At 57.1% G+C, this 25092-nt stretch overlaps 14 protein-coding genes across 14 annotated transcripts; 6 read left to right on the top strand and 8 right to left on the bottom strand.

Moving 5' to 3' along the window:
* Positions 1-248: 248 nt before the first annotated feature.
* On the bottom strand, positions 249-2420 carry Malapachy_0377 (peptide-binding protein; the record flags this gene model as incomplete). The annotated part of the gene is made up of 3 exons (XM_018134898.1): positions 249-437; positions 576-593; positions 627-2420. 3 exons carry the CDS (start codon positions 2418-2420, stop codon positions 249-251), a joined length of 2001 nt encoding a protein of 666 aa, XP_017990283.1.
* Positions 2421-2547: 127 nt separating this feature from the next.
* Positions 2548-3565, top strand: Malapachy_0408 (hypothetical protein; the record flags this gene model as incomplete). Its single annotated transcript, XM_018134929.1, has 2 exons — positions 2548-3024; positions 3050-3565. The coding sequence occupies 2 exons, from the start codon at positions 2548-2550 to the stop codon at positions 3563-3565; spliced, it is 993 nt and encodes a 330-aa protein (XP_017990261.1).
* Positions 3566-3869: 304 nt separating this feature from the next.
* Malapachy_0351 (vacuolar protein 8) lies at positions 3870-5607 on the top strand (the record flags this gene model as incomplete). Its single annotated transcript, XM_018134873.1, has 2 exons — positions 3870-3984; positions 4016-5607. The coding sequence occupies 2 exons, from the start codon at positions 3870-3872 to the stop codon at positions 5605-5607; spliced, it is 1707 nt and encodes a 568-aa protein (XP_017990314.1).
* A 329-nt stretch (positions 5608-5936) lies between these two features.
* Malapachy_0342 (mitochondrial cytochrome c oxidase subunit via) lies at positions 5937-6488 on the bottom strand (the record flags this gene model as incomplete). Its single annotated transcript, XM_018134865.1, has 4 exons — positions 5937-6020; positions 6058-6173; positions 6217-6267; positions 6341-6488. 4 exons carry the CDS (start codon positions 6486-6488, stop codon positions 5937-5939), a joined length of 399 nt encoding a protein of 132 aa, XP_017990289.1.
* An 85-nt stretch (positions 6489-6573) lies between these two features.
* Positions 6574-7253, bottom strand: Malapachy_0388 (hypothetical protein; the record flags this gene model as incomplete). The annotated part of the gene is made up of 2 exons (XM_018134909.1): positions 6574-6595; positions 6820-7253. The coding sequence occupies 2 exons, from the start codon at positions 7251-7253 to the stop codon at positions 6574-6576; spliced, it is 456 nt and encodes a 151-aa protein (XP_017990295.1).
* A 128-nt stretch (positions 7254-7381) lies between these two features.
* On the bottom strand, positions 7382-8617 carry Malapachy_0326 (short-chain dehydrogenase reductase; the record flags this gene model as incomplete). Its single annotated transcript, XM_018134851.1, has 2 exons — positions 7382-7402; positions 7442-8617. 2 exons carry the CDS (start codon positions 8615-8617, stop codon positions 7382-7384), a joined length of 1197 nt encoding a protein of 398 aa, XP_017990231.1.
* A 241-nt stretch (positions 8618-8858) lies between these two features.
* On the top strand, positions 8859-10466 carry Malapachy_0402 (hypothetical protein; the record flags this gene model as incomplete). The annotated part of the gene is made up of 1 exon (XM_018134923.1): positions 8859-10466. One exon carries the CDS (start codon positions 8859-8861, stop codon positions 10464-10466), a length of 1608 nt encoding a protein of 535 aa, XP_017990255.1.
* Positions 10467-10478: 12 nt separating this feature from the next.
* Malapachy_0375 (hypothetical protein) lies at positions 10479-12671 on the bottom strand (the record flags this gene model as incomplete). Its single annotated transcript, XM_018134896.1, has 1 exon — positions 10479-12671. One exon carries the CDS (start codon positions 12669-12671, stop codon positions 10479-10481), a length of 2193 nt encoding a protein of 730 aa, XP_017990285.1.
* A 90-nt stretch (positions 12672-12761) lies between these two features.
* Positions 12762-15168, top strand: Malapachy_0359 (dna replication factor c large subunit; the record flags this gene model as incomplete). Its single annotated transcript, XM_018134881.1, has 6 exons — positions 12762-13084; positions 13116-14483; positions 14512-14847; positions 14880-14967; positions 14998-15060; positions 15115-15168. 6 exons carry the CDS (start codon positions 12762-12764, stop codon positions 15166-15168), a joined length of 2232 nt encoding a protein of 743 aa, XP_017990266.1.
* Positions 15169-15513: 345 nt separating this feature from the next.
* On the top strand, positions 15514-17784 carry Malapachy_0354 (arm repeat-containing protein; the record flags this gene model as incomplete). The annotated part of the gene is made up of 1 exon (XM_018134876.1): positions 15514-17784. The coding sequence occupies one exon, from the start codon at positions 15514-15516 to the stop codon at positions 17782-17784; it is 2271 nt and encodes a 756-aa protein (XP_017990318.1).
* A 183-nt stretch (positions 17785-17967) lies between these two features.
* Positions 17968-19974, bottom strand: Malapachy_0339 (triglyceride lipase-cholesterol esterase; the record flags this gene model as incomplete). Its single annotated transcript, XM_018134863.1, has 1 exon — positions 17968-19974. One exon carries the CDS (start codon positions 19972-19974, stop codon positions 17968-17970), a length of 2007 nt encoding a protein of 668 aa, XP_017990248.1.
* A 329-nt stretch (positions 19975-20303) lies between these two features.
* Malapachy_0334 (zinc finger protein) lies at positions 20304-21271 on the bottom strand (the record flags this gene model as incomplete). The annotated part of the gene is made up of 4 exons (XM_018134858.1): positions 20304-20970; positions 21000-21117; positions 21161-21183; positions 21219-21271. The coding sequence occupies 4 exons, from the start codon at positions 21269-21271 to the stop codon at positions 20304-20306; spliced, it is 861 nt and encodes a 286-aa protein (XP_017990244.1).
* Positions 21272-21606: 335 nt separating this feature from the next.
* On the top strand, positions 21607-24093 carry Malapachy_0398 (bromodomain-containing protein; the record flags this gene model as incomplete). Its single annotated transcript, XM_018134919.1, has 2 exons — positions 21607-23102; positions 23355-24093. 2 exons carry the CDS (start codon positions 21607-21609, stop codon positions 24091-24093), a joined length of 2235 nt encoding a protein of 744 aa, XP_017990297.1.
* A 28-nt stretch (positions 24094-24121) lies between these two features.
* Positions 24122-24988, bottom strand: Malapachy_0385 (hypothetical protein; the record flags this gene model as incomplete). Its single annotated transcript, XM_018134906.1, has 4 exons — positions 24122-24265; positions 24300-24383; positions 24416-24533; positions 24576-24988. 4 exons carry the CDS (start codon positions 24986-24988, stop codon positions 24122-24124), a joined length of 759 nt encoding a protein of 252 aa, XP_017990306.1.
* Positions 24989-25092: the final 104 nt, after the last annotated feature.

Genomic DNA, 25092 nt, shown 5'->3' with positions numbered 1-25092 from the left:
CCCACCTGCATTCCTATTCCTGTTCTTGATAAGTTACACGTTGCATACGCGGCCATGGTACGTTCGCATGGTCATAGGCTTACAGTCAGTGTGTATTGTGGTGCCATTATTATCGGTCTATTGCTTAGCTCCTGTTACTTCTACACACCCTCAGAGCCCACATGGTGGGATGTATCAGGCCTGCCTTTCATGGATACGCGGATGGGCTTCGGCATGTCTCGTTTCCTTCAGTGGCTTGGCTCGCCGATTCATGCAGGCGAGTTGTGGCACGCCACGCCCAACGGCGCATGTGCGACATGCTGGACCGACTTTGGCTTCGGCAAAAACCGTGGCTTTTTCTCGCCTACGCCGCGATACCCACGCTGTGACGACAGTTCCACATATCCTGCATCGCCATCGTCTTCCTGGTTCATCGGTATCCCAGGTACCGCCTTGGGCTTTTATCTCGACACACGTTTGTTCTTGCCGGCCTAAGAACCTATGTGGTGTTGGTGAATCGTTTTTTTCTGGACATTCAGCTGGCGCAAATGATCATGGAGCATCCTCGTACGTTCTTCAGGTCGATGCGCAAATACCTTGTAACGCTTGTCCGCCTGTAGAGTTAGTGAAAAAAAAAGACAACATACCTTGAGCACCGACTCCATGGCCTGCAGGTCCAACTGCGAAGCCATATCCAGGAGGGAGACAGTCATATCGTCCTCATCGTCCTCATCTTCAGCGGCCGGTGCAGAGGCAGAGGTCGAAGGAGCATTGTCTTTGCCTTCGCCCTCCTTGCGTAAACGGCCCCAGAAGTCGACAAACGCATTCTCCCGAAGCATCGTGAAAAAGTCATCGCGCGCCTGCTGTTGCCGCCACTGGTCCCATGCCTCGAATTCAGCTTCCAATGACGTCGTAGCGGCTGCTTTGTGCATGCCCGCATCCTCGCCCACGAAGCGCGGAAGCCCAGACTGAATATACGCTTCATCAGCACGAACGAGTGGCAGAATCACATCGGAGCCGCGGCTCAGCTGAAGTACACCACGATCGTCTTCGGCATGTTTCGCGAAAAGTCGTGCAAGTTGATCGCGCCGCTTCCGCTGCAGGCGCTGTATATGCTCGGCAAAAAGGGCCTGTTTGGCTTCGTCGCGCAGCGAGTCACGTACTTGTCGAGCTGGCGCGAAACGAGCATCTTTGGATAGCAATGGGATAGCATCCTCCCAGATAAGCCATGGATCACGAACGGTATCGATGAGCAATTGTTGGAAATCCTGCTCACGCTGCTCATCCAGCGCATTCGTCAATGCAACAGTAGCATGGTGCTGATGCCGAGCACGTTCTCGACGCACTTGGGCTTCGCGCTGCTCGAGGGCAAGTGCCTGACGCTCCGCTTTGGAAAGACGAGTGGGTGCAGGTGTTGTTGATGACGCGGGCGTAGAGAGCCACCGTTGGAAGAGCTCGGCGCGCCGAGTAGCACTGCCTACTGCATCGTAGCGAGGATCTTGAGCAAGACCTGGTATCTTTTTGGACGTAGCCCATAGCTTGTTAGACGTTTCCTTGTCAATGGGAAGCGACGCTTGCTGTTCACGGAGAATAGTGGAGGCAGAGAGCGACTCTGAGAGCAGCACCAGAAACGCGTCCTCCGCCTCTTTCGCCTTACGCAACTTGATCTCACCTAGTTCGTGGAGCCAGGAACGGAAGAGCTGCTCTGCTCGCGCCTCCGACTTGTCTCGCACCAGAGCTTGGAAGGTAGGGTCTTTGCCAAACCTCTCGCGAAAAGCGCTGAATTCAGTACGTGTCGATTGCACCTGCTTCTGCAGCAGCGCCTTGAATTTGTCTTCGGAGGCATTCTCACGCGCCTTTTCTCGCTTTTCACGTAGACGGAACTTGCACCATTCATTAAATACATCTTCGCGATCCTGCAGCGTAGGAAGGATGCGGTAGGAGGGATGGTGTACAAACTTCGGCAGCTCCCGATCCCATGGAGCTAAGGGGTTGACTTCTTTGGGTGTGCCGTTGAGCGAGGTAAGCATATCCATATACTGCGCCTTAGCCTCTTCCCATGGCACCTCTGGCTCTTGCGCTTCAGGACTCGCTGGTGCCATGTCAGAAGTTGGTACAGGATCCATAGCAGCAGCTGCCTGTTCCGCAGACACCTCGTCTCCCTCTCCATCATCATTCTTATCATCCTCTTCCATCCGTGCCCTTTTTACCTGACGTGCCTCAACCGCCTCGTCCTCATCGTCTTCGTCCTCTTCATGCACAATGCCCATCGATCGTTCGAATGCAAGAACTTGTGGCCGAATTTCCTCTGGGATCGTCCATTCGGATCGCTTGGTCTTTTTTTGTGCGTAAAATACATTCCCATGTGTTGTGGTCACACGTAGCCAGCCTTCCGCGCCGGGAATCGGGACCTTGTCCTTGGGTCGCTCCGCGTCGGCCATCGTGGTGGTCCCAGCCCAAAGGATGTACGTGCGAGATCACATGACTGGCGTGGGTGGGTCATTAAAAAGGCGCCACCTCTGTGCGCCCAGCCCCTCTCCACATACCTTCTCGGCGACGGCGTGGAGCATGCCGTCGATGCACGAGGACGAAAGCGATGACGAAGTCATTGGGCCTATGCCGGCCACAGACACCGCTTCTGATGCCGATACCCCCGTGTCTGAAGCTGTACGTGCGTTTGCCGAGCGCGAACAGCGCCAGCGTGAAATGGCAGAGCAAGAACGGCGTTCCAAGGACACGGCCGCATCAGCCCGCCCTGACTGGATGCTAACCATGCCATCGATGAACGAGGCCCGGCCGATGGGCGGAGGACCTCTCCGTGCTCGTGGATTCCAGCAAAATACAGGGCGGGCACAGCATGTGAGTGGCGAAAGTGCCTCGGAAGCGCAACGTCTCTGGACCGAAACGCCTGCTCAGAGACTGGAGCGATTGCAGAAAGGCGTGGGCGGCAGTGGCATTGATACACCCGAGGACCGCGCGTCCCGGCAGGAACGTGAACGTGCAGCAGCTCGTGATGCTGCCATTCGCGAAAAAGTCCAAGCTTTGGTACGTACCGTCTATCTAACCACAGAATGCGGATCGACAGCAAAGCTTGCTGGAGCAGTATCAGTCGCGCAGGCGCGATGAGCTGAAGAGGCACACATCTACATCGTCGCCCTCTCATGATCGCGATCCTGATGAGGATCGATCTCATCGACGCCGGCACCATGAGCACCACCGGCATTCGTCCTCAGACCGAAGTCGAGGACATGACGAGGATCGATCGCGGCATCGTCACCATCGATCCCACCGTCGGCGAGATGAGGACAGCGACGAGCGACATTCACGTCATCGCTCGCGCCATCGCGATCGTGATCGTACGAGCTCGCGGTCCCGCTCGCGCTCGCCCCCTCGTAAGACACGTGCACAGCGTGAAGAAGAAGATCGGCAAGCCCATGGCGAGTATGCGCCTCTGTTGTTTGATAAAGACAAAGTGCTGGGCGCAGGCTCACGATTGATGGATGAGCGTACGCGGTCACGCTCTATTAAAGATGCTACGCAACTCTCTACGCGCTTTTCTACGGGACATTCGGGTTCCTTCCTGTAAAATAGACCAGGTAGATCACCTGCAGCAGCCATGATCCCCAGGTGCAATGGGGCTACGTCGCGCGGCGCAGCACGGTGCAGCAGTGCCCTGCGACGCTTTGACGCCTCCACATTCCCACACGCATCGGCCGAAACGAGAATCGATGGGCTGCCCGGCGTATCTGTCAGTGGCAAGGTAGCTGTGAGCCACGAACTTAAGGCATCATTGTGCACCTGAGTGCCGCCGTCGTGAGCGCCTGACAGACAAGCTACGCCTAGCCTAGCCTAGCCTGTCGAAATGGGAAATCTTTGTAGTTGCTGTATGTATGACTGACATACCATCTGACGCAACAGGTGTGAGTTCTCGAGGCCCGCAGTACGAGCCTTTGCTTCTGGACAATGAGCGTGATGCTGTAGCGGACCTGCTGCAGTACCTGGAGAGTATGTATAGGCAACGTGACTTACATGACAGACCGCTCGGAGACTAACTTTTTCGCTGGTGAGCCACTCCGTGCACTGTCTACGCTGTCGTTCAGTGACAATGTCGACTTGCAACGCAGTGCCGCGCTGGCCTTTGCTGAGATTACAGAGAAGGAAGTGCGGGAAGTCGGCCGTGAGACGCTTGAGCCGATCCTATTCCTCCTGCAGTCGCATGATGTGGAAGTGCAGCGAGCCTCTAGTGCTGCGCTTGGCAACCTCGCTGTGAACCAGGAGAACAAGTTGTTGATCGTCAAGCTTGGTGGCTTGGAGCCGCTGATCCGTCAGATGCTCAGTCCCAATGTTGAGGTACAATGCAACGCCGTGGGATGCATTACCAACCTTGCTACGCACGATGAAAACAAGACGAAGATTGCCAAGTCTGGCGCCTTGGTGCCACTGACGCGATTGGCGCGGTCGAAGGACATCCGTGTGCAGCGTAATGCTGCAGGCGCCCTGTTGAATATGACACACAGCGATGAGAACCGCCAGCAGTTGGTAAATGCCGGAGCAATTTCAGTGCTGGTCACCCTGCTCGGTAGCACCGACACGGATGTGCAGTACTACTGCACAACGGCCCTGAGCAACATTGCTGTGGATTCTGTGAACCGCAAGAAGTTGGCACAGACGGAGCCGCGCTTGGTACAGAGCCTGATTGGCCTCATGGAGAGCGGTAGTTTGAAGGTGCAGTGCCAAGCTGCGCTTGCGTTGCGCAACCTGGCGAGCGACGAGAAGTACCAAATTGAGATTGTGCGCTCGAACGGTCTGCCGCCGCTGCTGCGTCTGCTTCGTTCGTCCTTCCTGCCGCTGATCCTCTCTGCGGCAGCGTGTGTGCGAAACGTGTCGATCCACCCGATGAACGAAAGTCCGATCATCGAGGCGGGCTTCTTGCACCCGCTGATTGAATTGCTGAGCCATGAGGAGAACGAGGAGCTGCAATGCCATGCGATTAGCACGCTGCGCAACTTGGCCGCGAGCAGTGAGCGTAACAAGGCAGCGATTATCGATGCAGGTGCGGTGGAGCGAATCAAGGAGTTGGTCCTTCATGTGCCGCTCAGCGTGCAAAGTGAGATGACAGCCTGCACGGCAGTGCTTGCGCTGTCGGAAGACTTGAAACCGCAGCTGCTTGACATGGGTATTTGCGAGGTGCTGCTGCCGCTCACAGACTCGCCCTCGGTGGAAGTCCAGGGCAACTCGGCAGCGGCGCTGGGCAACCTGAGCAGCAAAGCCGAAGACTACACGCCATTCAACGCCGTGTGGGAGAAGCCAGCAGGCGGTCTGCATGGCTACCTGGTGCGCTTCCTCGAGTCTGACGATACCACGTTCCAGCACATTGCTGTATGGACGTTGATTCAGTTGCTGGAAAGCGGCAACAATGAGTTGGAACAGCATATCCGCGATAGCTCCCGTCTCCTGAGCCTCGTGCACCAATTGCAGGCGCGCGTGGACAGTGAAGATGAGGGCGCTGGTGATGCTGATATGGGCAGCAGTCAGGAGATTGCACCGGAGAAGGAGATCGCCGCCCTGTCGCGTCGCATCGAGGAGATCCTCTTTGACGATGCGGATGGCTCGCGCGATGCGGAATAAATGTAGTACGTACCTATAGCACAGTCATATAATGTTTCTCGGTTTGCCGTGGGCTCGCGACGTTTGCTTGGGCGAGCCTCGCGTTGCCGTGCGCGTAGTAGGGCTGCATGATGGCCAGGCAGGTAGGTAGAGCGCTGTACCGCACTCTCGCTCGTACCTACCTATAAATGCATGCATACCACAAGCATCAGGGGTACGTCTACTGAGGAAGCGACAAGGCGAGAGGGGCTTGCCAAGATAAGAGGGGTCTACACAAAAACCAACACACTCAAACGTACGCAAAAAAAGGACTCTTAGCGGTGTGCTACGATATCAGATATCAAGGACCATTACATCTCAGGCGAGGGGTAGTTCACCTTCGGGTTGTAGAAGAGCGACTGCTGACCCCAAGGGAACTTCTTGTTCTTGATGTTCTGTATAGTTAGCGGGTTGCCTCCTAGTGCCACGTACCAGGTACTCGTAGTCTGGGCGCTCCGGCAGCTCACCACCGTTCTCCTCGAGAACGTGAGCTTGGTGGGCGGCGTGCTCCGACTCGATCTTGTAAATGTACACAGCCAGAACAGCAGCTACGTAGTGTTAGCGCCATTGATCGTCCATATGGATACATACCGCTCGGGATCATGCCGTACAGGCTGATCTTGCGCCACAGCGAAGTCGACTCTGTCTAGTTAGCTCTGATTCTTGAGGACACAGGGGCCTGTGTAGACAGGCCCCTGTGTTGATGGATACATACGAGCAGCGTGCTCGAAAGCGTGCTGACGAGCGTCAATGAAGGCCTTCGCAGCCTCAGGGTTCGGCGTGAACGAGTTGAAGCGGCGGAGCGTCGGCTGCGCAGCACGGAGAGCAGCCGAGCGAGAAACCACAGCACGGACAAACGACATAGTTAGCAAATATGGATACAAAGAAAAAGAGGAGCTATGGTCGTAACAGGTGACCCGAGTGCGGGCGCCCCCGGCACTTGCTCGGTCACGTGATGGTGCTCGTAGCCCTGGTAAGGTAAGAACGCGGTTCGGCTGTGATAACGTATGTACGCGCCTCGTTCTCAGGCATAGGCGAGGCGGCCGGATCTGGCTGCCATGCTGCGATGTTGCCATCCAGTATGACAGGCAGGCCACGGCACCAACGCAGATAAATACTCGCTCACAAATCGCGAATAAGGATGACGGTACATCCTCGAACGAGACGCGCATGCAACTATATAGGTGCACGTACCTGGATGGAGACGACGTGTGAGAACGTCCTTTTTTCATGGCTTTTATAGCACGCTCACGTAGCTGAGTAAGTTCGTCCGGCTGGGATGTCGTCGTGCTGGACGTAGGTTGCACAGTCTGGTCACCTGGCTTCGCCACGGCGTGGGTATCTGGTGCATCGGTGTGTTGCTCGCGAAATCGACGCGCTTGGTCAAACATACGCACTGCGCCCGGTGTAAGGTACTGTACGCCGTGCCGTGCTTGCCACTGCTCTAGGCTTTCGCCTGGGCGTAGCTGCGTCCATGTATCTTCCCATGCTTCGTCCGTCCACTCTGCTATCTCAGCTGTGGGTGGGACTGTCACATCACTGTGTTGAAGATGGTGCGCGAACCAACTGCGCTGTGATGGATCCTCAAAGTGAGCGGCATGGAACGCGGCGAAGGCCGCCCGATCCATCGTACGCCAAAATTCGCCAGATTTGCCAGAACGTAGATGTACCAACGGCAAGGCACATTCGTTCCGCTTTAGCGTCACATGACCAGATCTCGCACGGGGCAGGCGTCTCTCCTATCGAGGGCTATGGTCTACTCCTTCGTACCGCCGAACTGAGATAGTTAGTCACTGTCACCGCGCTCCATACATACCCGCGAGGCCATCTCATTAAACACATCCGAGAATTCGGCACCCAGGCTCTTACCGTAACCAGCCTTGAGACCACTAGCGATCGATTCGGCCGTCACGGCCTGGTCCGTGTCACCCGTAGCAGCGATAAACGAACGGAACCACTCCGGCATAGCGCGGATGAAAGGCAGGATCTTTGTCGACCACGGCTGCGACACCGAGTGGCCCAGACCACTGTCCAGCGCGTCCACCATAGCGGTAGCCACTTCAATCGGCTCGAGCACACGGTTGATGAACTGGTTCTTCGTGTCCTTGAGCGCGTAGCCCAGCAGCGTCTTCACCTTGGTCGGCGTCACAATCGAGGTACGCACACGCGGCGCATTGTACACAGCACGCAACTCAGCACGCAGCGTCTCGTGGAACGCCAGAGCCGCCGCCTTGCTCAGCGAGTACGGGCCGAGCATCGGCAGCGAGTAGTACGAAGCCGAGCTAGCCACCGTCATGTAGTGACCGTGGTTGTTCTTTACCATGAAAGGCAGGAACTCCTTGGCGAGGTTGACGTTCGCCAGCGCGTTGATCTCGAACGTGCGGCGGAATGCATTGGTCGACACATCCAGGATGCTACCACCGATAGCGATACCAGCGCAGCTCACAACAATCGACGGAGACTCACCGAACGTCTGCTTGATCTTCTCATGCGCCGCGGCAATCGACTCGGCCTTGGTCACATCCGTGCGGACGTACAGGATCTCCGGGGCGCCGTTCGCGGCCGGAGCGTATGTCGGCTCGGCCACGTCGAGCACAGCAATGCGACCACCGTAGCGGCGCGAGACCAGCTCAACGACGACCTTACCGATACCGGTGGCACCACCAGTGATCACCATCACGTCCTTCTTCCAGTTGGGACGGTCGGCCTTCGGGACGCCCAGGTTGATAGCGCGACGCGAAAGACGCTTGCTGACCAGGCGCAGTACGACGACAATCATGATGCGGTAGAGCCACACATGGCGCTTGGACAAAAGCTCGTACCAGCCGCGCAGCGTCGGCAGGTTTGTCAGGATCTGCGAGACGCTCTGGCCACGGCGATCCATGACCAGTGCAGCGAGCGGCAGAATCACTAGGAAGGGTGCCGAAAACGGCACCACGTCCAAAAAGTTGACGATCGTGTCCAGCGTAAAAGGCGCCTTGAAATCCGACATGATATGCGAGGGGCTATGCGAATCTCGTTGGGATGGCCAGACCTGCCTTTTATTGCGCAGACGCCAGAGTAGGCCCACGTTCATGCACGGCAATGCGTGGTCGCCGAGGCCGAATTTCACACTTGCCTTCCCCGCATCCTCCGGTGCGCCGGCGGCGAGATTACCTCAGCACATGTCATCTCGCAGGAGGGGGCCATGCGTGTGCGTCATCGTGTGTCGCTGTGTCGGTCGGTCTCCTAGGATGGCCAACGTGGTACGTGCGCCAGCGCCTTCGTCGCTGTGCGACGCCATCGAGCGCCGACTCCACGATGTGAAGGAAGTACAAGTCCCACGCCTCGTGGCATGTACGAGCGCCAGTGACCTGGCTGAGCTTGAGGCAGAGCTGCAAGCGACACTCCACAAAATAGCCTCATTTGTACAGCAGCTCGACGATGACGTCGAGGAAGGCGAGACGCCTGAAGAACGGCAGGCGCTTCGGGATATGGCACACAAGCAGCGCAAGGCGCTCCAGGCCCTCCGTCAAGATACCCGGCGTGCCTTGCTAACGGCCCACAGGGCGGTGCAAGCACACCAACATATGGCGGCGCGAACAGCGCTCCTAGGCACCGCGCCAAAAGCCACAGTCACATCGCTGGACGGTCCCAAAGACCGGGCAGGTGCCACGTCAGAGCAGGTTACCAGTGCCCTACAACGGACCGTGGCCCTTATGTCAGGAGAATTAGAAAAGTCGGGCTACTCGGCTCAGTTGCTGGAGGAGTCGTCAGACGTCCTCTCGCAAGTCTCGCAAAAGTATGAATCCTTCAATGACTTACTTCGCGACTCCATCTCCCTTATTCGTCAGATGGAGCGTGCCGAGCTGGTAGATTTCGGGATTCTTGCGGGCTCGATCCTGTTTTTTGTGGGATGCGTCGCATACATTCTGTATGTTCGCGTACTCAGCCGCGGGATCTGGGCGCTCGGTACCGCTTGGCGAGCGACCAACTACGTCGGTGCAGGGGCATGGGGCGGTGCGTCGTCGCTTGCAGCCGCTGCATCGTCCGCTGCAGCTGCGATGCATACATCTGTCGCATCGCACATGCCGAGTCAGGCAACGCCTGGATCTGCGTATAGTGCGCCGTCGTCATCGTTGTCATCGTCGACTACAGCTTGGGATGACATGTATTTACCGCGTGATACTCATGGCTCGTCCGCAGGTGCGGACGCGATGCAAGATATGCCACCGTCAACATGGACGTCACAGGATATTATGCAGGACGAGTCTGTGCGTGGAAACATTGAGGCACTTCACGACGATCTGCTCCCCTCGGAGGGCATCAGCGATCCAGCGTTGGAGACACCAGACGAGGTATATGTCGATGCCGTTTCTGATTTCGACGATGCGTGGCCGTCCGTCACAGAGTCGTCTACGACCGAGGCGGAGCCTGCATCTGCCCCCGAGGCGGAGCGTGACATCGAGCGTGACGTCGAGCCCGATGTAGAACCCAAAGTCGAGCCTGATGCTCGCTTTGACATGTCCTTGGAGGCTGAGCCAGAGAGTACACCAGACATGACCGTGGAAGCCACGCCTGCCATGACAGATGAATCTACCCCAGCAACGACCGATGTCGAAGAGACGTCCTCCCACCCCATTGCAGAGGCCATGCCGAGCACGACAGAGACCTCAGACGTCGTGCACGACGATCGGCCCAGCGCGATCGGGTCTACTGCCCTACCGAGTGTCACCGGGCCGACGGAGGACCTGCTTGCGCGGCTGACCGATGCGCTTTCTTCTCATACCATCTCCCCACTATCTGCGACGACTACTTATAGCCCCCGGTCTCAAGCACGTCCATGGTCGGATGAGCTTTGATCTATAGCGCGTCTATGCATACAACAACACAGGATCTGTCTTGCGCTGCGATCGATGAGGCAGGACCATCACAGGGACGGAGCATTCGACGATTTCCAAGCGTGATGTTGTGGTACCTTGGCGTCCACACAGCACCGGCACGTCGTGCAACGATGTCTGGAAGGCCGCAAACGCCTGTGTGTCCGACATGAGATGAGGCGGTGGCGCTACCTTGGAGGTGCCATCGTCGGCCATCTGCGTCAGGAGCGAGATGCGGACCGACCAGCGATGCCGAATGCCGCTGGTCGAAAATTCCGGCGTTGCGCCACTGGGGATCGGGAGCCAGAGGCACGTCTGCCGCGTATCGAGCGTGGCCTCGTGTTGAGTGGCATAGACTTGGCGCGTCATGGTCTGCGTACGGCCCGGGGGAAGAAGCGCCATGGACGCATCCACCTCTTCATGCGACTCTAGCGAGGCGGCTACACGGACAATACGCACCGTCGCCCCTGGCTCGTTCATGCGGAGCAGCACTTGGACGCTATCGCCCACTTTGTACTTGGCCCGTGCGAGGGTAAGAAGCGCGGCCACGTGGCCATCTTTCGCGATGTCGTAGGTGACTTTGCTGGCGCGCTGTGCGAGGTCGTTGATGGCGTCCATGGACGAAAGCGGCGCTGCGGTGTCTGTGCGATGTGCATGCACATGACCATGTACCAGTTCCTGCGCCCACGACGAGAGGCGCGTACGTTCCTCGTGGTCATCTGCATCGGGCTGCTTTGCAGATACGGCACTCTGCACCTCGACGTGGCCTTCCGACTGCGAGGCCACAACGGGGTTGAGCAGATCAAAGCAGGCAAGAGGGCCAGCACCTGGTACAACGTGATTGTATACGCGGATAGGTATATGCAAGAGCCGTGATTCTTGCATTCCGCGCACTCGTGGGTCGACTCGGTTGGTTCCAATAGTAAGGTAGTAGTCAAAGTGCACCGCATGGCCATGGAACGAGGGCGGAAGATCGGCCGGGAGCCGTAGAGAAAAGGTATACGACCGACTCTCGCCTGGCGCCAGCTCTACATCCACATCCAGCATCGTCGGCGGTGCCGAATACGTCGGCAACGTCGGGCTCAGCAGGGCCCGCGTTTGGATATCGGACAACGTGGAGCCTGTGCGCCAATGACGCGGTGTATGTGGCGAGCGTGTTGGCTGCATAGGTCGGAATAGCAGCGCAGCAATCGTAGAGATCGCAGGGACGTGCGACGCACGCAGATCATGCGTAGCTGTGGCCGTCGGCGCGCCCGTCTCGATGTCAATGGTCCCTGCCTCGTATTCGGCATCGTAGCCCAACTCACCACCACCCAGCGTACGAGGCGTAGCGGGCGACTGGGCTGGCGACGGCGATGGCGACGGCGAGGCTGTGGTCATAGGGCTGGGCATCTCGCCACGCGCTAAGCGCATGCGTAGTTGGTCAAAGTCCGCTGGCCGTACAATCCCTCGCTCCACTTCCATCGTGCCGCCGATCTGAGCAAAGGCCCAAAGCAACTTTTCGTGGCCCGGCGGAAGGGTATCGCGCGATGGAAAGAGCGGACTTTGCGAGGTATGTTCCAACAGCTGCGCATCGTTGGCCCAGCTGGCCACAGACTCACGTAGCGCAGCGTCCATGACCTTGTTGTGGGTAGCATAGGGATCTGGGTACGGCGACGTAGGTATCTCTTTCGGTATCGGACGCTCCTGGGCTTGCAAGAGCCCAAACGCCTGACTCAAATCTTCCACTTGGTATGCTACCACGGATTTTTGCCGGGCATGGGGATGCGACGAAGGCACAGCTTTGGCACCACGCTCAGGCCTAGGAGCCTCTCTCCGAGAGGCAAACGTGGTTCGTCGTCGTGAAGGCGTACCAGCACGTTCATGTTGTGTCCTGGGTCCAAGAAGTCCGAGGCGTGACGGTGGTTCCGTCCCGGACGATGGCCACGTCTCCACTGGCGAGGCTGGCGTGATGGTAATGGCCGATGAAGATGACGCATGCATAGAGCCTACGTCCGAGGCCACCCTGCGCATTTGCGGTGATGCCGACAGAGAGCGACGATGCTCTGCGGCCCGGATAGGGGGATGGGTATTGGTAAAGGTAATGGTGCATTCAAACGTCTCGCCCGCAAAAAACGACGGCTGTTTGGGCGTGATAGAGACTACGACAGCCGACGCATAGGCCATGCCGTCCTTCGATGTGGCCATAGCACTGGCGTCGTGCACGGGCGTCGGTGGTAGTGGGCCTATCCAGATCGAGAGGCGTCCCAAGGCGTGGCGCCTGGTGAGGTCCACGCGATGCCACGCGACGGTGACAGCGACGCGTCGCGACCTCCACCTGCACGTCCCTCGACCATCGTACGGCTCTCGACCGCGTGCCGAAGTATGAAGCGCGAAGGCGAATCCTCCGCGCCAGCGCCGGACAAGCGTCCAAAAACCGATGGTATACCGGCATGGAAGTCAGCTGCACAGCGTCGCGCTGCAGGGCCTGTGGCGCCAGGCAGCAAGCCGATCCCGGAAGGCCAGCCCAACTGCTTAGCTGGTCTTACGCTCGTGTTCACCGGCGAGCTTTCCAGCCTATCGCGCGAAGATGCAGTGGATCTTGCTAAGCGCTATGGCGCGTACGTATCTATCGTACAACTCACATGGCAGCAAAGTCACCACAGCTCCGTCGTCCAAGACGTCGTATGTCGTTCTGGGCGATGGCGCAGGTCCGAAGAAACTCGAGACGATCCAGAAAAACAAGCTCAAGACGCTCGATGAAGATGGATTTCTTGCGCTCATTGCTGATCGTGGCACGAAAAAGCTGGACCCCAGTGTCATGTCCAAAATGCAGGCGGAAGAGAAGAAAGTCCAAGCGGCGGCCAAGGCTCTGGAAGCGCCTACGACGCCTGGGCAGCTGTGGACGTCCAAGTACGCGCCACGCAGCGTTAAAGAGCTGGTAGGCAACAAGGCCAACATCGAGAAACTGCAAGCATGGCTTCATGATTGGCCCAAGTCGCTAAAGGCACATTTCAAGAAACCCGGGCCCAATGCGACAAATACCTTCCGAGCCATGCTGATATCCGGCTCGCCAGGCATTGGAAAAACCACAGCCGTGCACTTGGTATGCCAACTAGAAGGCTACGAAGTGCTAGAACTCAATGCGAGCGATACACGCAGCAAGAAGCTCCTTGAAAGTGCTCTCTCCAACACGATCCACAACAGCTCCATTGCGGGATGGGCGCATGGTGGCGAGACCAAGACGCATCACCGGCTGGCCATTATTCTGGACGAAGTCGATGGCATGTCCGGTGGTGATCGCGGTGGCATTGGCGCAATCAATGTGCTGATCCGCAAGACCGAGGTCCCGATTATCTGCATCTGCAACGACCGTCGCAATCCAAAGATGCAGCCCCTCTATTCTACGACGTACAACATGACATTTGCTAAGCCTACGGTGCAAGCAATTCGCTCACGCATGCTATCGATCGCGTTCCGCGAAGGCCTGCAAATCCCTGCCGAAGTGATGGACCAGCTGATTGTAGCGGCGCAAAGTGATTTGCGGTCGGTGACCAATATGCTCTCGACATGGAAATTGTCGCAGCACAAGATGACATTTGATGAAAGCAAAGCGTTCGGGGCGGCGAACCAAAAGCCTACGCTCCAAACGCCGTTCTCTCTGTATGGCGAACTGGCCAGTCCACAGCGCTTTGGACCTCTGAATCGGCAATCGCTCAACGACAAACTGGACTATTATTTCCAGGACCATTCGTTGGTACCGCTCATGGTTCAAGAGAACTATATCAAAAGCCAGCCTGTGCTCGCTCAGAAAGAATCTGTCCCGCGTCTGCGAGAGTGGAAGCATTTGCAGCTGCTAGCGCAAGCGTCGCATTCCATCTCTGACGGCGATTTGGTGGATACGCTGATGCATGGACCACAACAGCACTGGTCACTCATGCCCCTGCATGGCATTGCAAGCAGTGTGCGTCCCTGCTCCTACATGTACGGCGGTCATTCGTCGTTCCCCTCGTTCCCCTCGTACGTATTTGATATTCTCTCATCCCAGCTTCCTTGGCCAGAACTCGAAACGCATGCGGCTTCAGCGCCAGTTGGTGGAGCTGCAAACGCGCTTGCGGCTGCATACGACAGGCTCGAAAGACGATGTGCGACAGTCGTATGTGCCTGGCCTGCTCTCGCTGGTCGTCGATCCTATTCTTCAGCGTGGCCAAGAGGCGATTCCGGAGGTCATTCAAGCGATGGATGAGTACTATCTCATTCCAGAAGATCGCGATACGCTTGTTGAGCTGGAGCTCGGAAGTGAGCGGCGTCGTGAGGACCAACTGAAGAAACTGTCTGCGCCTGTCAAGGCGGCATTTACACGTGCCTATAACGCAGGCGATCAGTATGTATCTATGGACGCGCACTGACTTGTAGTCCTATTGTCTTTCAGCACTCTGCAGCGATGCCCAAAGCCCGCGCCATCAAGGCAGAAGGTGCGCCGGACAACGAAGACGCATATGGCGTATGTATGAACGATACTGACAGGGCGCAGGTGGACGAAGAACCTGCGGACGACAACGACGCAGCGGATGGCGACGCAGACGATCCCAGCAAGGTACGCCGTAGGCTACATGCCTAGCGATCCCAAGTATGTGTACTAACACCACAGGATGCGCTCATCCGGCCAACCAAGCGCAAGAAGGGCAAGGCGGCAGCACGATAGGACGAGCCATGCTGGCGCTGAGCCGCCGCGTGCGTGCTTAGGCCATTGGACAGGCAGGAGGCCTGCGGCCATCGGAGGTTTGTGCTGTTTAGTAAATAGCGGCCTATGGACAGCCGACGCGTGGGCCACGACCCACGTGGAAATGTAGGTTTTTTCTTATGGCGCCGCGCAAGTGCATGGCTCTGTGTCTTGGCCTTCTGTGTGCCGCCACTTTTTTTTGGGTCGGTTCTTCACGCAGCCAGCTCGGCGCTGTGGATTTGAACACGACTCGCGGTTGTCTTTCCGTGCTGGATCCGACGCCGTTCGTACGTGCTTTCACCATCTAGGCTTGGTTCATTGCTCCGCATGAGCTCTGACCACGCCCCTTCTTCCCTGCCACGCGACGCTGCGGCTGTCTCGCCTCCGTCCCGAAACGGCGAAGGCACGCCTACTTCGACAGCGACGATATTGGGGGTTCGCACCGACACCGCGCCCGGAACGGCTGGCGTTGAGCGTCTTGTGCCAATGTTCAATGAACGCTTCCTTTTTGATGACGAGGTCGGCGATGACTCGGCATTTGTGCGAAAGTACAATCTATCGGCTGACGATGACGAATTCCCTGTTCTGCTGAAGACGCAGGGGCCTACCGTGAGCCAGCCGCCCACGGCCGCGCAGCTCTCATCGTTTGTCAGTGCGCTGGACCTCGCTCCAATGCCACCGCCATCTGGCGCACGCTCCGCGGAGGTTGGTACTTCGCCTGCACCTGGCGCCCCCTCCTCGCTCTCGCCCTGGCTTCATTCTACGCAGCAATTCTCGGATTGTATGGACTCTTCTAGTGCGCAAACACACTCGCCGTCGTTCCCGGGCTTGGCCCCTATCGGTGGCGGATCGAGTCTGCGCCTTCATGACAAATCGCCTTCTGCCCGACCGTTCCCGGAGCTGTTTGACGAGTCACGCGGTACAGGTCTTCCTACGGCTGGTCTTAGTGGTTTCCCGTCAGCGCTGCCAACGCTTGCTGTGGGAGCACGCCCACCATCGTTCCATAACGCTACTTCGGGTATGGTGATGCCGACGGCTGCGACGGCACCGCCGTCGTTGAGTGCTTCACTGGATATGTCGCCTGCCTCGACGCAGCCTGCGCCTCACTCGGATGCCAGTGAGGCGCCACGCTATGGCCGTTTCCCACGCAAGGACGAACGTCGCAAAACCAGCCGCGCTTTCTCGGATGAGTCCGAGCATGGGTTTTCTGGCCGTGGTATGCGTCGCTCGGACGTGGACTTGTCCATGATGCAGCTGGAGGACCTGCGTGGCGAGATTTCGCAGCTGTGCCGTGACCAATTTGGTTGCCGATTTCTGCAGAAGAAGCTGGATGAAAATGTTCCGTCACAATGTGATCTCATTTTCACGGAGACGTTCCCCTACTTTGCCGAGCTGATGACGGATCCGTTTGGCAACTATTTGTGTCAAAAGCTGCTCGAGTACTGCACGGATGCGCAGCGCGACCAGATTGTCGAGGCTATCGCGAAAGATCTGGTAACCATTTCGTTGAACATGCATGGCACTCGTGCTGTGCAAAAGACGATTGATTTCATTTCCACGTCAGCGCAAACCGAGGCGATTATCGGTGCCTTCTCGCGCAACGTCGTCACGCTGATCAAGGATCTGAATGGGAATCACGTGATCCAGAAATGCCTGAATCGCTTGTCGTCGACCGACAACCAGTTTATCTACGATGCGGTGGCGGCGAAGTGTGTGGATGTGGCTACGCATCGACATGGATGCTGCGTGCTCCAGCGCTGTATCGACCATGCCTCGGATGCGCAACGGAACCAGCTTGTGCAAGAGATTACAGTGTATTCGTTGACATTGGTCCAAGATCCGTTTGGCAACTATGTGGTGCAGTATGTGCTGGACCTGAATGACTCTGCATTCAACCAGTCTGTGACACAGCAGTTCTTGGGTCATGTGTGCCAGTTGTCCACGCAAAAGTTCAGCTCGAATGTGATTGAGAAATGCATTCGCGTGGCAGACACGGATCTGCGCCAGCAGCTTGTGTCAGAGCTCACGGATGCTACGCGGCTGGAATCGCTTTTGCGTGACTCGTTTGCGAACTATGTCGTGCAGACATGCCTGGACTATGCGGAGCCAAATCAGCGTGTGCAGCTAGTCGAGTGCATTCGCCCGATTTTGCCCGCGATCCGGAACACGCCGTACGGCAAGCGTATTCAGAGCAAGCTGCAGCGCGATGGCAGCGAGCCGCCCCGCTTCCGCCGCGGACAGGGCCAGCACCACGGTGCGCCTGACGCTTCGCGGGGGCCTGGTGGCGGCGCTACGGCGTTCCATGGTGCGTCGGGTCGTGCTGGTCTGCGCTCGACTGGCGCCTCATCGTTGGCGCCGGGCAGCACTCGTCTTCCACGTGGTGCTGCGGCGCCCGGTGCGATGCGCAAGCAGGCGGAGGCGGGTCTGTTCCCGCCTGCAGTGCCATCGGACAGTGCGCCTGACATGACCGCGTCGCTGTATGCGCCACTACGTGGCATGCAGCTGAGCGGTTCAGGTATGCCGAAGTACGACCGGCTGCCTGAAGAATTTGCTGCTATGGCTGCCCCCCGTACGGCGCCGGGCCCTGGGCCCTGGTAAGTACGCGGCCATGGTATGTTTGCGTGTTGTACACTAGACGCCTCCTTGATGGCTTCCGACCGACGTGAAGGGTCTGTGCCTCCGCGGTCTGCTTGTATCGTAGAATGAGCCAATGTATTGATTATTATCCTACGCTAAATTCACACATCTATTCCAATGTATCTTTGTCCGCTGCATACTGTTTTACATGACGCTCTTCTGCATGGGTGCGTCTTCTGGATCGATCGTACGTACGATCGTGTCTTTGATTTTGGGGAACACGGTTTTGTACGCGTCCACACCCAGCACCATATCCATGTGTTCGTACCCCTGGAGCTCCAGGATATGCACGATTTGCACATTGCTTTCGTACGTCAGCAGGCGTTCGATCAGCGGCTTGCCGACGACGAGCTGATCAATCGAGCCGTAGGCGACTGTCAGCGGCGGGAAGGCCTTGTTGAACCACGGCTGTGTCAAGCGTGGGTCGAATACACAACCACGGAATATGAAGCTGTGGATCCAGTAGTAGAGCAACTCACTCGAGGTCAACACACCCGTCGAGCAAAACACTTTCGGTTTGTGGCGATCGACCCAGTTGTGGTCGTGGAAGTCGAAGAGGTATGCAAAGATGATGTAGCCCAAGTGGCCCATCAAGAACTTGGGTAGCACTGCTCGCGCCAGGCCTAACGCTGGCATAAACTCACGCACACCAAACACCAGCGACCACGCCCAGCGTGACGGTGTCATCTTCATGACCTTGAATGGCAAGCGGTTCAGCGACGCACCCGGGTATACAGCCGGACCCAGCGCCGTGAACGACGAGAGCTTGTGGCCAAACGTCGGGAACTTGTTCAGCGCCAGGAACATACTGCCTGTGCCCTGCGAGTGACCCACGTACGCCAGCTGCTTGTAGCCCGTAACTTCCAGCACAAAGTTGACCACGTCGACCAAGTCGTCGCCCAATTCCACCAGACCCCATGCCCAGAACCGCGGGTCCCAACGCTTGTACCGTGTGTGGCCAGCCCCATAGTTCGAACGAATGTTGCTGCTCCACACATCGTAGCCCTGGTCGACGAGCCAAAAGCCCAGCGAACGTTCCTCCGACGTAAAGAAGAACAGCGACGTACACAGAATACCGTGCTGCAGCAGAACAGGGTAGCCACGTCCACCTGGGCGTCGCGGGTCCGACACACGGTGCACCTTGAGGATCCAGCCGCCCTTCGTCGTCACCTCGTACTCCTCGCACTTGTAGCCCCAGTACTCGGCATAGTATTCCACACGCTCACTGTACCGTTCACCCGTAATGCGGCGATCAAACTCAAAGTCCACACGCGCCTTCGGGTAGTGCTTGCGGAAGGGATTCATGTACCGCACAAACGCCAAATTTATAACAATCGTGAGGCCCAGCGTCGTGAGACCGAACATCATCATCTGGCGGATCTCAAGGTATATGCGTGACAAAAGACCAAAGTCGCCGTAGTCTCCCACCTTGTGGTGGAAGAACGCCGGGAAATCCCCCGCCGACTCTGTCTCTACACCCGGCTCATGAGGGTCGAACGACGCCGCCTTGGGCTCCGGGAACGCGCCATGCGCCACGTCCTCCATGCCCGTATGCGGGTGTTCCACATACACACCATGTCCGCGCCTCGTCGCATGATCCGTATCGGTAGGATGGAACGAGCGGCCATCACGGCCATGGTAGCCATGGGCTGCATGGTAGTTGGGATCGTAGTCTGACTCATCTTCGTACCGATCTTCTGCATCGCCATACCGGCGCGACGACCGGCCATCTTCAGGCTCGTCGTAGTACTCAGTACCGTCCTCAAAGTCGTCCACATAGCTCCGGTCGTCGTCCTCGTACGGCTCTGTCGTTGACTCTTCCTGCGGGGCATGTCGGTTATGGTGGTGGTGGTGGTGATGGCGGCGGTGCGGGTCGTGGCCGTGGTGGTGGCGATCGTCCAAGATCGCATCGTCCATCTCATCATCGTATGGCTCCTCGTCCACATCATCGTACATGGACTGCGCATCACCAAACTCGTCGCTCACCCGGCGCGCCGATCGCGGGGCCCTATCGTCGACCTCGCCATCGTCCCAATCCCGATGCGTGCCACCTACCTCATCATCAAAATATCCTTCTTCATCATCATGATAGCTTTCAGCCGCCTGGTTGTAGTTGCGCCGCCGCTGGGACGCTACGCGACCCAGAACCATGGTCTCAAGGCGGGGCAAGCTGGCAAGCAAAAAATCGAGCTCGGCTACGCACTCGAAAACGGCTTTACGCGTTCCCAACATTGTGGGGCACGCATCATGCACGTGATACTCGGCCGACTACCGGCATGGACAGATAGCCAGTCCCAAGGAGGTATCACCCTGTCATAAATGGATCTGCGTCGTTATGCATCTGGGGTAGAGTGATCTGCATGGGATCCCAGCGCTGGGCAAGGTAGATGGTGTATCGTTTCTTCTCTATCCACCCTCCTTTCATTTTCTCTATGTATACATGTCGACTGGCTACATCCTTTCACTCTGTCCTATAGCTATTATGCCGATGGCACATACGCATAGCGCGGCATACCCGCCATTTTTTCTTCCGGACTGAATTGCGTGTCTGTATACACCAGACGCGACTTGAGTCCTTGCTCGATGGCCCGTCGGTGCGGATGCATCATCCGATCGTTCTCCGACGCCACCGCCGTAGGAGGGGCCGGCGTCGAGGCTACCGTAGGCGACGCCGCCGCCGCTGGAGAACGCTGACCTGACATCGATACGGAGGGCAGCGGCGGGGGGCCAGGTGGCATCGACGGCGGCTCTTTCGACGTCGTAGAAGCTGGCTGCGATGCAGGCACCACAGACGCCGCTTCTTGTGTCCTGGTAGGCGGGGTATGATATATAGGGCTTTGTGTCGTAGATTCCGTCGTAGCAGGAATGGGTGGCTGTGTCAGATGGGGCGGCGCAGAGGTAGACGCAGCACCGCTCATTAACGCCTTGTGCGCTTCAAGTTGCGCACGCAGCTGATCTGCTGTCAACGCCACTTTCTCAATACGTGGACGCTTCGGCATCGGCGGACCACGAACCTGTGCTCCCTCCTGCGCAGCCCGGTCTCCACTTCGGCGCACCTGCCATGCAATCAAATCACTATCCGGCACACCAACCATGCCATAGATTTCAATTTCAAACGAATCACGTCCAGGTAGCGTATTTTCCAAACTGTCATGTCAGCCATGCTCTCTACATACCGTCCCGGCTCTGCTTTATGCACTTGACCCAGATGGACAGCCAGTCCACCAGCTGTATTCAGACGACGTGGACAGTGTGGGCATTTGAAATGCTTTGCTTTTTGATGCTGAATCAAGACTGGCATGCGTAAGCACCACAACTCCTTCCCTTAAGCACATACCTTTCTCATCTTCAAACTCACGACTGCCTGTGTTAGTGCACAAAACATCTGTACGTACTCGCAGTACCAACACCAAGCGTCCAGCTGAGGCGCCCGTTTTTTCTTCGCCATCACGTACAAGCGGCACTTCGACGAGAACCGTAAACTTCACGACATGACCCCTCCACGCCCTGTAGCAAGTGTCACGTGGCTTCGAAGAAAAGATTCTGGTCGAAGGGCAAACCATGCATATGTCTATTTTATTATTGGCCCGATTGTTTGCCGAACGCGCCTCTGTTAAGAATATATAATGGGAAGACCTAGCGGCACGCGCGCGATCTCTTCCTTCTCCACGTAGGCTGCACGAATATCTTCCCAAATCGGTTGGCCACTCGTCTCGGTAAGTCGTGTTGATATCACGCGTCCAGGACGTTCTAACACCATGCAGTGCCAATCCCCCTTGTATAATGGATGAATCGAAAGCTCCCTCCCACACTGAGCCTCAAGCTAGTGCAGCAGCTGAGCCTATGGCTGTAGAAGCCACTGTCAGCGCGCCTGTTGCGACATCCACGGAGCCAACGTCCGCGCCGACAGGGGTGACCGAGCCTCTGTCGACACCAGCGACGACAGTCGAACCAATGTCGTCGGTGGAGGCTAAGCCTAGTGAGGTGCCTGCCTCTTCGGATACGGTGGCTGCGCCCACATCACAACCGGAGAGTACATCAGCTCCTGCGGATGGAGCTGAAACTTCTGCCTCTGCTCCTGCCTCTGACCCAGCCCCAGAGCCAACGACAGTATCGACGCCCTCTCAAGGCACCGAAGCCCCTGACGCTGCAGCTGCTACTTCTGCGCCAGCTGGTGCAGAGATAGAGACGAAGCTGGAGGCTACGCCCGTGACATCTGAGGCCCCAGCTGCTACACCTGCGCCTGCTAGACCTGCTGCGCCGCAGGCTGCTACCCCAGCTACTCCTGTCGTATCCACAACGGAGGGATCATCAAGCACCGATGGCCTCACTCATATGGATATGGTCATGCCGCATGTCAAGTATGCGCAAAACACTATTCGCTCGTTAAAGTCTCGTCGTGAAGCTGGTGCCTTCTTGCAGCCTGTCGACCCGATCGCCCTCAAAATCCCCCATTATACCCAGATAATTTCTCACCCTATGGACTTGGGCACGATCGATCAAAAGCTGGCGCTGACAGCTCATCGTTTGAAGAGTTCGCAAGGTGTCCAGAGCCGATTGTCTGATAAGTTGAAGCAAGCGATTGATACAGGTCGTATCGATCCGGAAAAAGACTTTTATCGCCGTGTCGATGAATTCGAGCGAGATGTGTTCCTTGTGTTTGATAACTGTGTTCGCTTTAATGGTTCAGAACACATCTTCTCCAAGAATGCTGAAGTACTTCGCGGCATTTTTGAGAAGCAGCGCAAAGGCCTCGCGTCGGCTGTGGCCGTGGCGGAGGAGGCGAACTCGCCGGAGGCCAAGGCACGTCGAAACTCTTCTTCGCTACCCACTATTCGCCGTTCCACCAATGGTGGTCGTCCCAAGCGCGAGATTCACCCGCCGCCATCGCGTGACTTGCCATGGACGGAGGAGCATTTACACCCTGCCTCGAAAAAGGCTGTAGCGGCTCGTCTGGGCAAGAGTGTGGATGCCATCTCATCGCGCGAGCAATCTTACTGGTCGAAGGTCATCAATGATGAGCTGAAGTTCTGTTACCGAATTATTGATGATCTGCTGAAGCCCGCCAACCAGGACCTTGCGTGGGTGTTTTATGATTTGCCTGCGAAGGACTTTGACTGGGCACCTGCGTATTACCAAATCATCAAGAAGCCCATTGCTCTCATTCCTATTCAGCGCAAGCTGAAAAGCGGTGGATACGCTGATCTTGCTGCATTTGATGCCGACATGCAGCTCATGTTCCGGAACTGCTTCACATTCAACCCGCCGGACTCGGATGTGTATGTGATGGGTGCGCGTCTGAAGGATGTGTATGAAGGCAAGATGCAGAAGAAACCCGTGCCACCACCTTTCCCTACCGATGACGATGACGATGAAGACGATGACGATGAGGATGGCGATGAGGATGGTGATGATGAGGACGATGCAAATGCTGTCCTTGTGCAGCAACTACAAAAGCAGATTGCTGAGCTGGAGGGCACTTTGGAGACGCTTGAGAGTGGTAAAAACAAAAACCCTCTTTTGATTACGAGCACGCGTGTGGCGCTCAACTCTGTCCAGGCGGCGCTGGCTGGTGCTCTTAGTGTAGCGGATATGACGAAGCGCAAGGGCAAGAAGCGTAGTGCCACTTCGATGGACAAGAAGAGCAAGGGTGGTGACCGTAAAAAGAAGGCGGCGGCTTCAAAGAAGCCACGTACTGGTACGTCGCCTACGCCACGCAAGCGCATGGCTGGCTCAGACGAAGAGGATGTGCGCACTGTCACGTTCGATCAGAAGGAAGAGCTGGCGGCCAAGATCACTGAGCTCTCTGACGAACGTCTGGAAGGCGCTATCCGGATTATCAACGAAGATAAGCCGGCGGGTGCACAGGGTACCGAAGACGAGGAGATTGAGCTTGATATTGACGAGCTCTCGCCCCAGACTCTATACAAGCTCTACAAGTATGTCGTGCGCCCGAAGAAAAAAACGCAAGGCCCTGAGCTAGGTCCTAATGGCAAGCCTATGCCTGCCAGTGCTCCGATTGATGGTCGCAAGCGTGGTACGGGTGGTCTGAAGAAGAAGAACTTGGATGAAGAGGAGGAAGCCGCTCGCATTGCGCGTCTGCAACAGCAGCTGCAGCAGTTCAACGATGCGGCGGCTGGTGAGACGCCCAAGCCGGCTACGCCTGGCGACGCCGAGGCCGGTGCTGCTTCGAAGGATGACTTGGCTGCATCGGATCTCTCATCCGGCGAGGACGACAGCGAGAGCGATAGCGATAGCGATATGGACTAGTGTACTGTAGCATCATGCCTATGTTGAATTACGAGGTGGAAGAGGGCGATGGCTGGACGAGGCGAATATGGAAGGCACAGCCAGGGAAGGTATCCATTTCAGCTTGCACATGCGCAGTCACTCCGAGGCGCTCGAGGGCGCCGTGAATGAGTCCCTCAGCGTAGGCCAAGTGCTGTGAAGAGCGTGTGAGAAGCCATGATACGTACCATAGTCACATACGATTGGGAGGCATCGCTGGCCCGCAGCGATGAAAGTGATCGCAACCCATGATCTTGTAGAACAAATACGCCCTGGCCTGTGAGAAAGGAAATTGTCGACGTACGCGATGGTTGGTTCGTAGGTTGTCCATTTGCTTTTCCCATACTGTCATCCATAGATCCTTGCATATAAACTTGACGCGGTCCAGCGCATCTGTCAAACGTGCGCGATCGCGCGTGAGCCTGTTCAGGTTAGTACGACATACAGACGTCTAAACGACGTACCTCTCTATCAGGTTGGCACCCACATGCCGACCGACAGCTGCCATACGACTACGAGCCATCTCTGCCTCGTCTGACGTCGAGAGAGGTGGTGGGAGATGTGGGCCTGGATCATGTAGCTGTAGCTGCGATACCAAATCGTTTGCTCGTCGAGTTTGGTACGATGTGCTAGCTGCGAGTGTGCGTGCCATTTCTGTCCACAGCAACGTTGTGCAAGCGCGATCAAACATTTGAGGGGCAGAATCAGCCCATGCCTTCGTATCTGCTGTCCCTATTGTCGTGTTTGATGACGACGTACTGGGCGCTGTTGTCGGCGGTAGCGCATACGACTCCATCCTGCGCGCAATAGAGGCGTAGCGTGCTTGTTCGTCGCGGGCGTCCAGAGCCACACACGTAGGACGCATCGTCCACGCCATCACGTGATACGCACTGTCCGTGCTGGGGCGCCAGGCGGTCGGAGGCGCCGTTGCTGTGCAGCAGCCTTGCGACAGACGAACCACGAACGCCCCCGCTGGCGACG

This window comes from Malassezia pachydermatis (genome assembly GCF_001278385.1).
Source record: "Malassezia pachydermatis strain CBS 1879 chromosome Unknown scaffold10, whole genome shotgun sequence".
NCBI classification, from domain to species: domain Eukaryota; kingdom Fungi; phylum Basidiomycota; class Malasseziomycetes; order Malasseziales; family Malasseziaceae; genus Malassezia; species Malassezia pachydermatis.
Note: the sequence above shows the minus strand (reverse complement) of the source record. Positions and strands in the feature narration are given on the sequence as shown.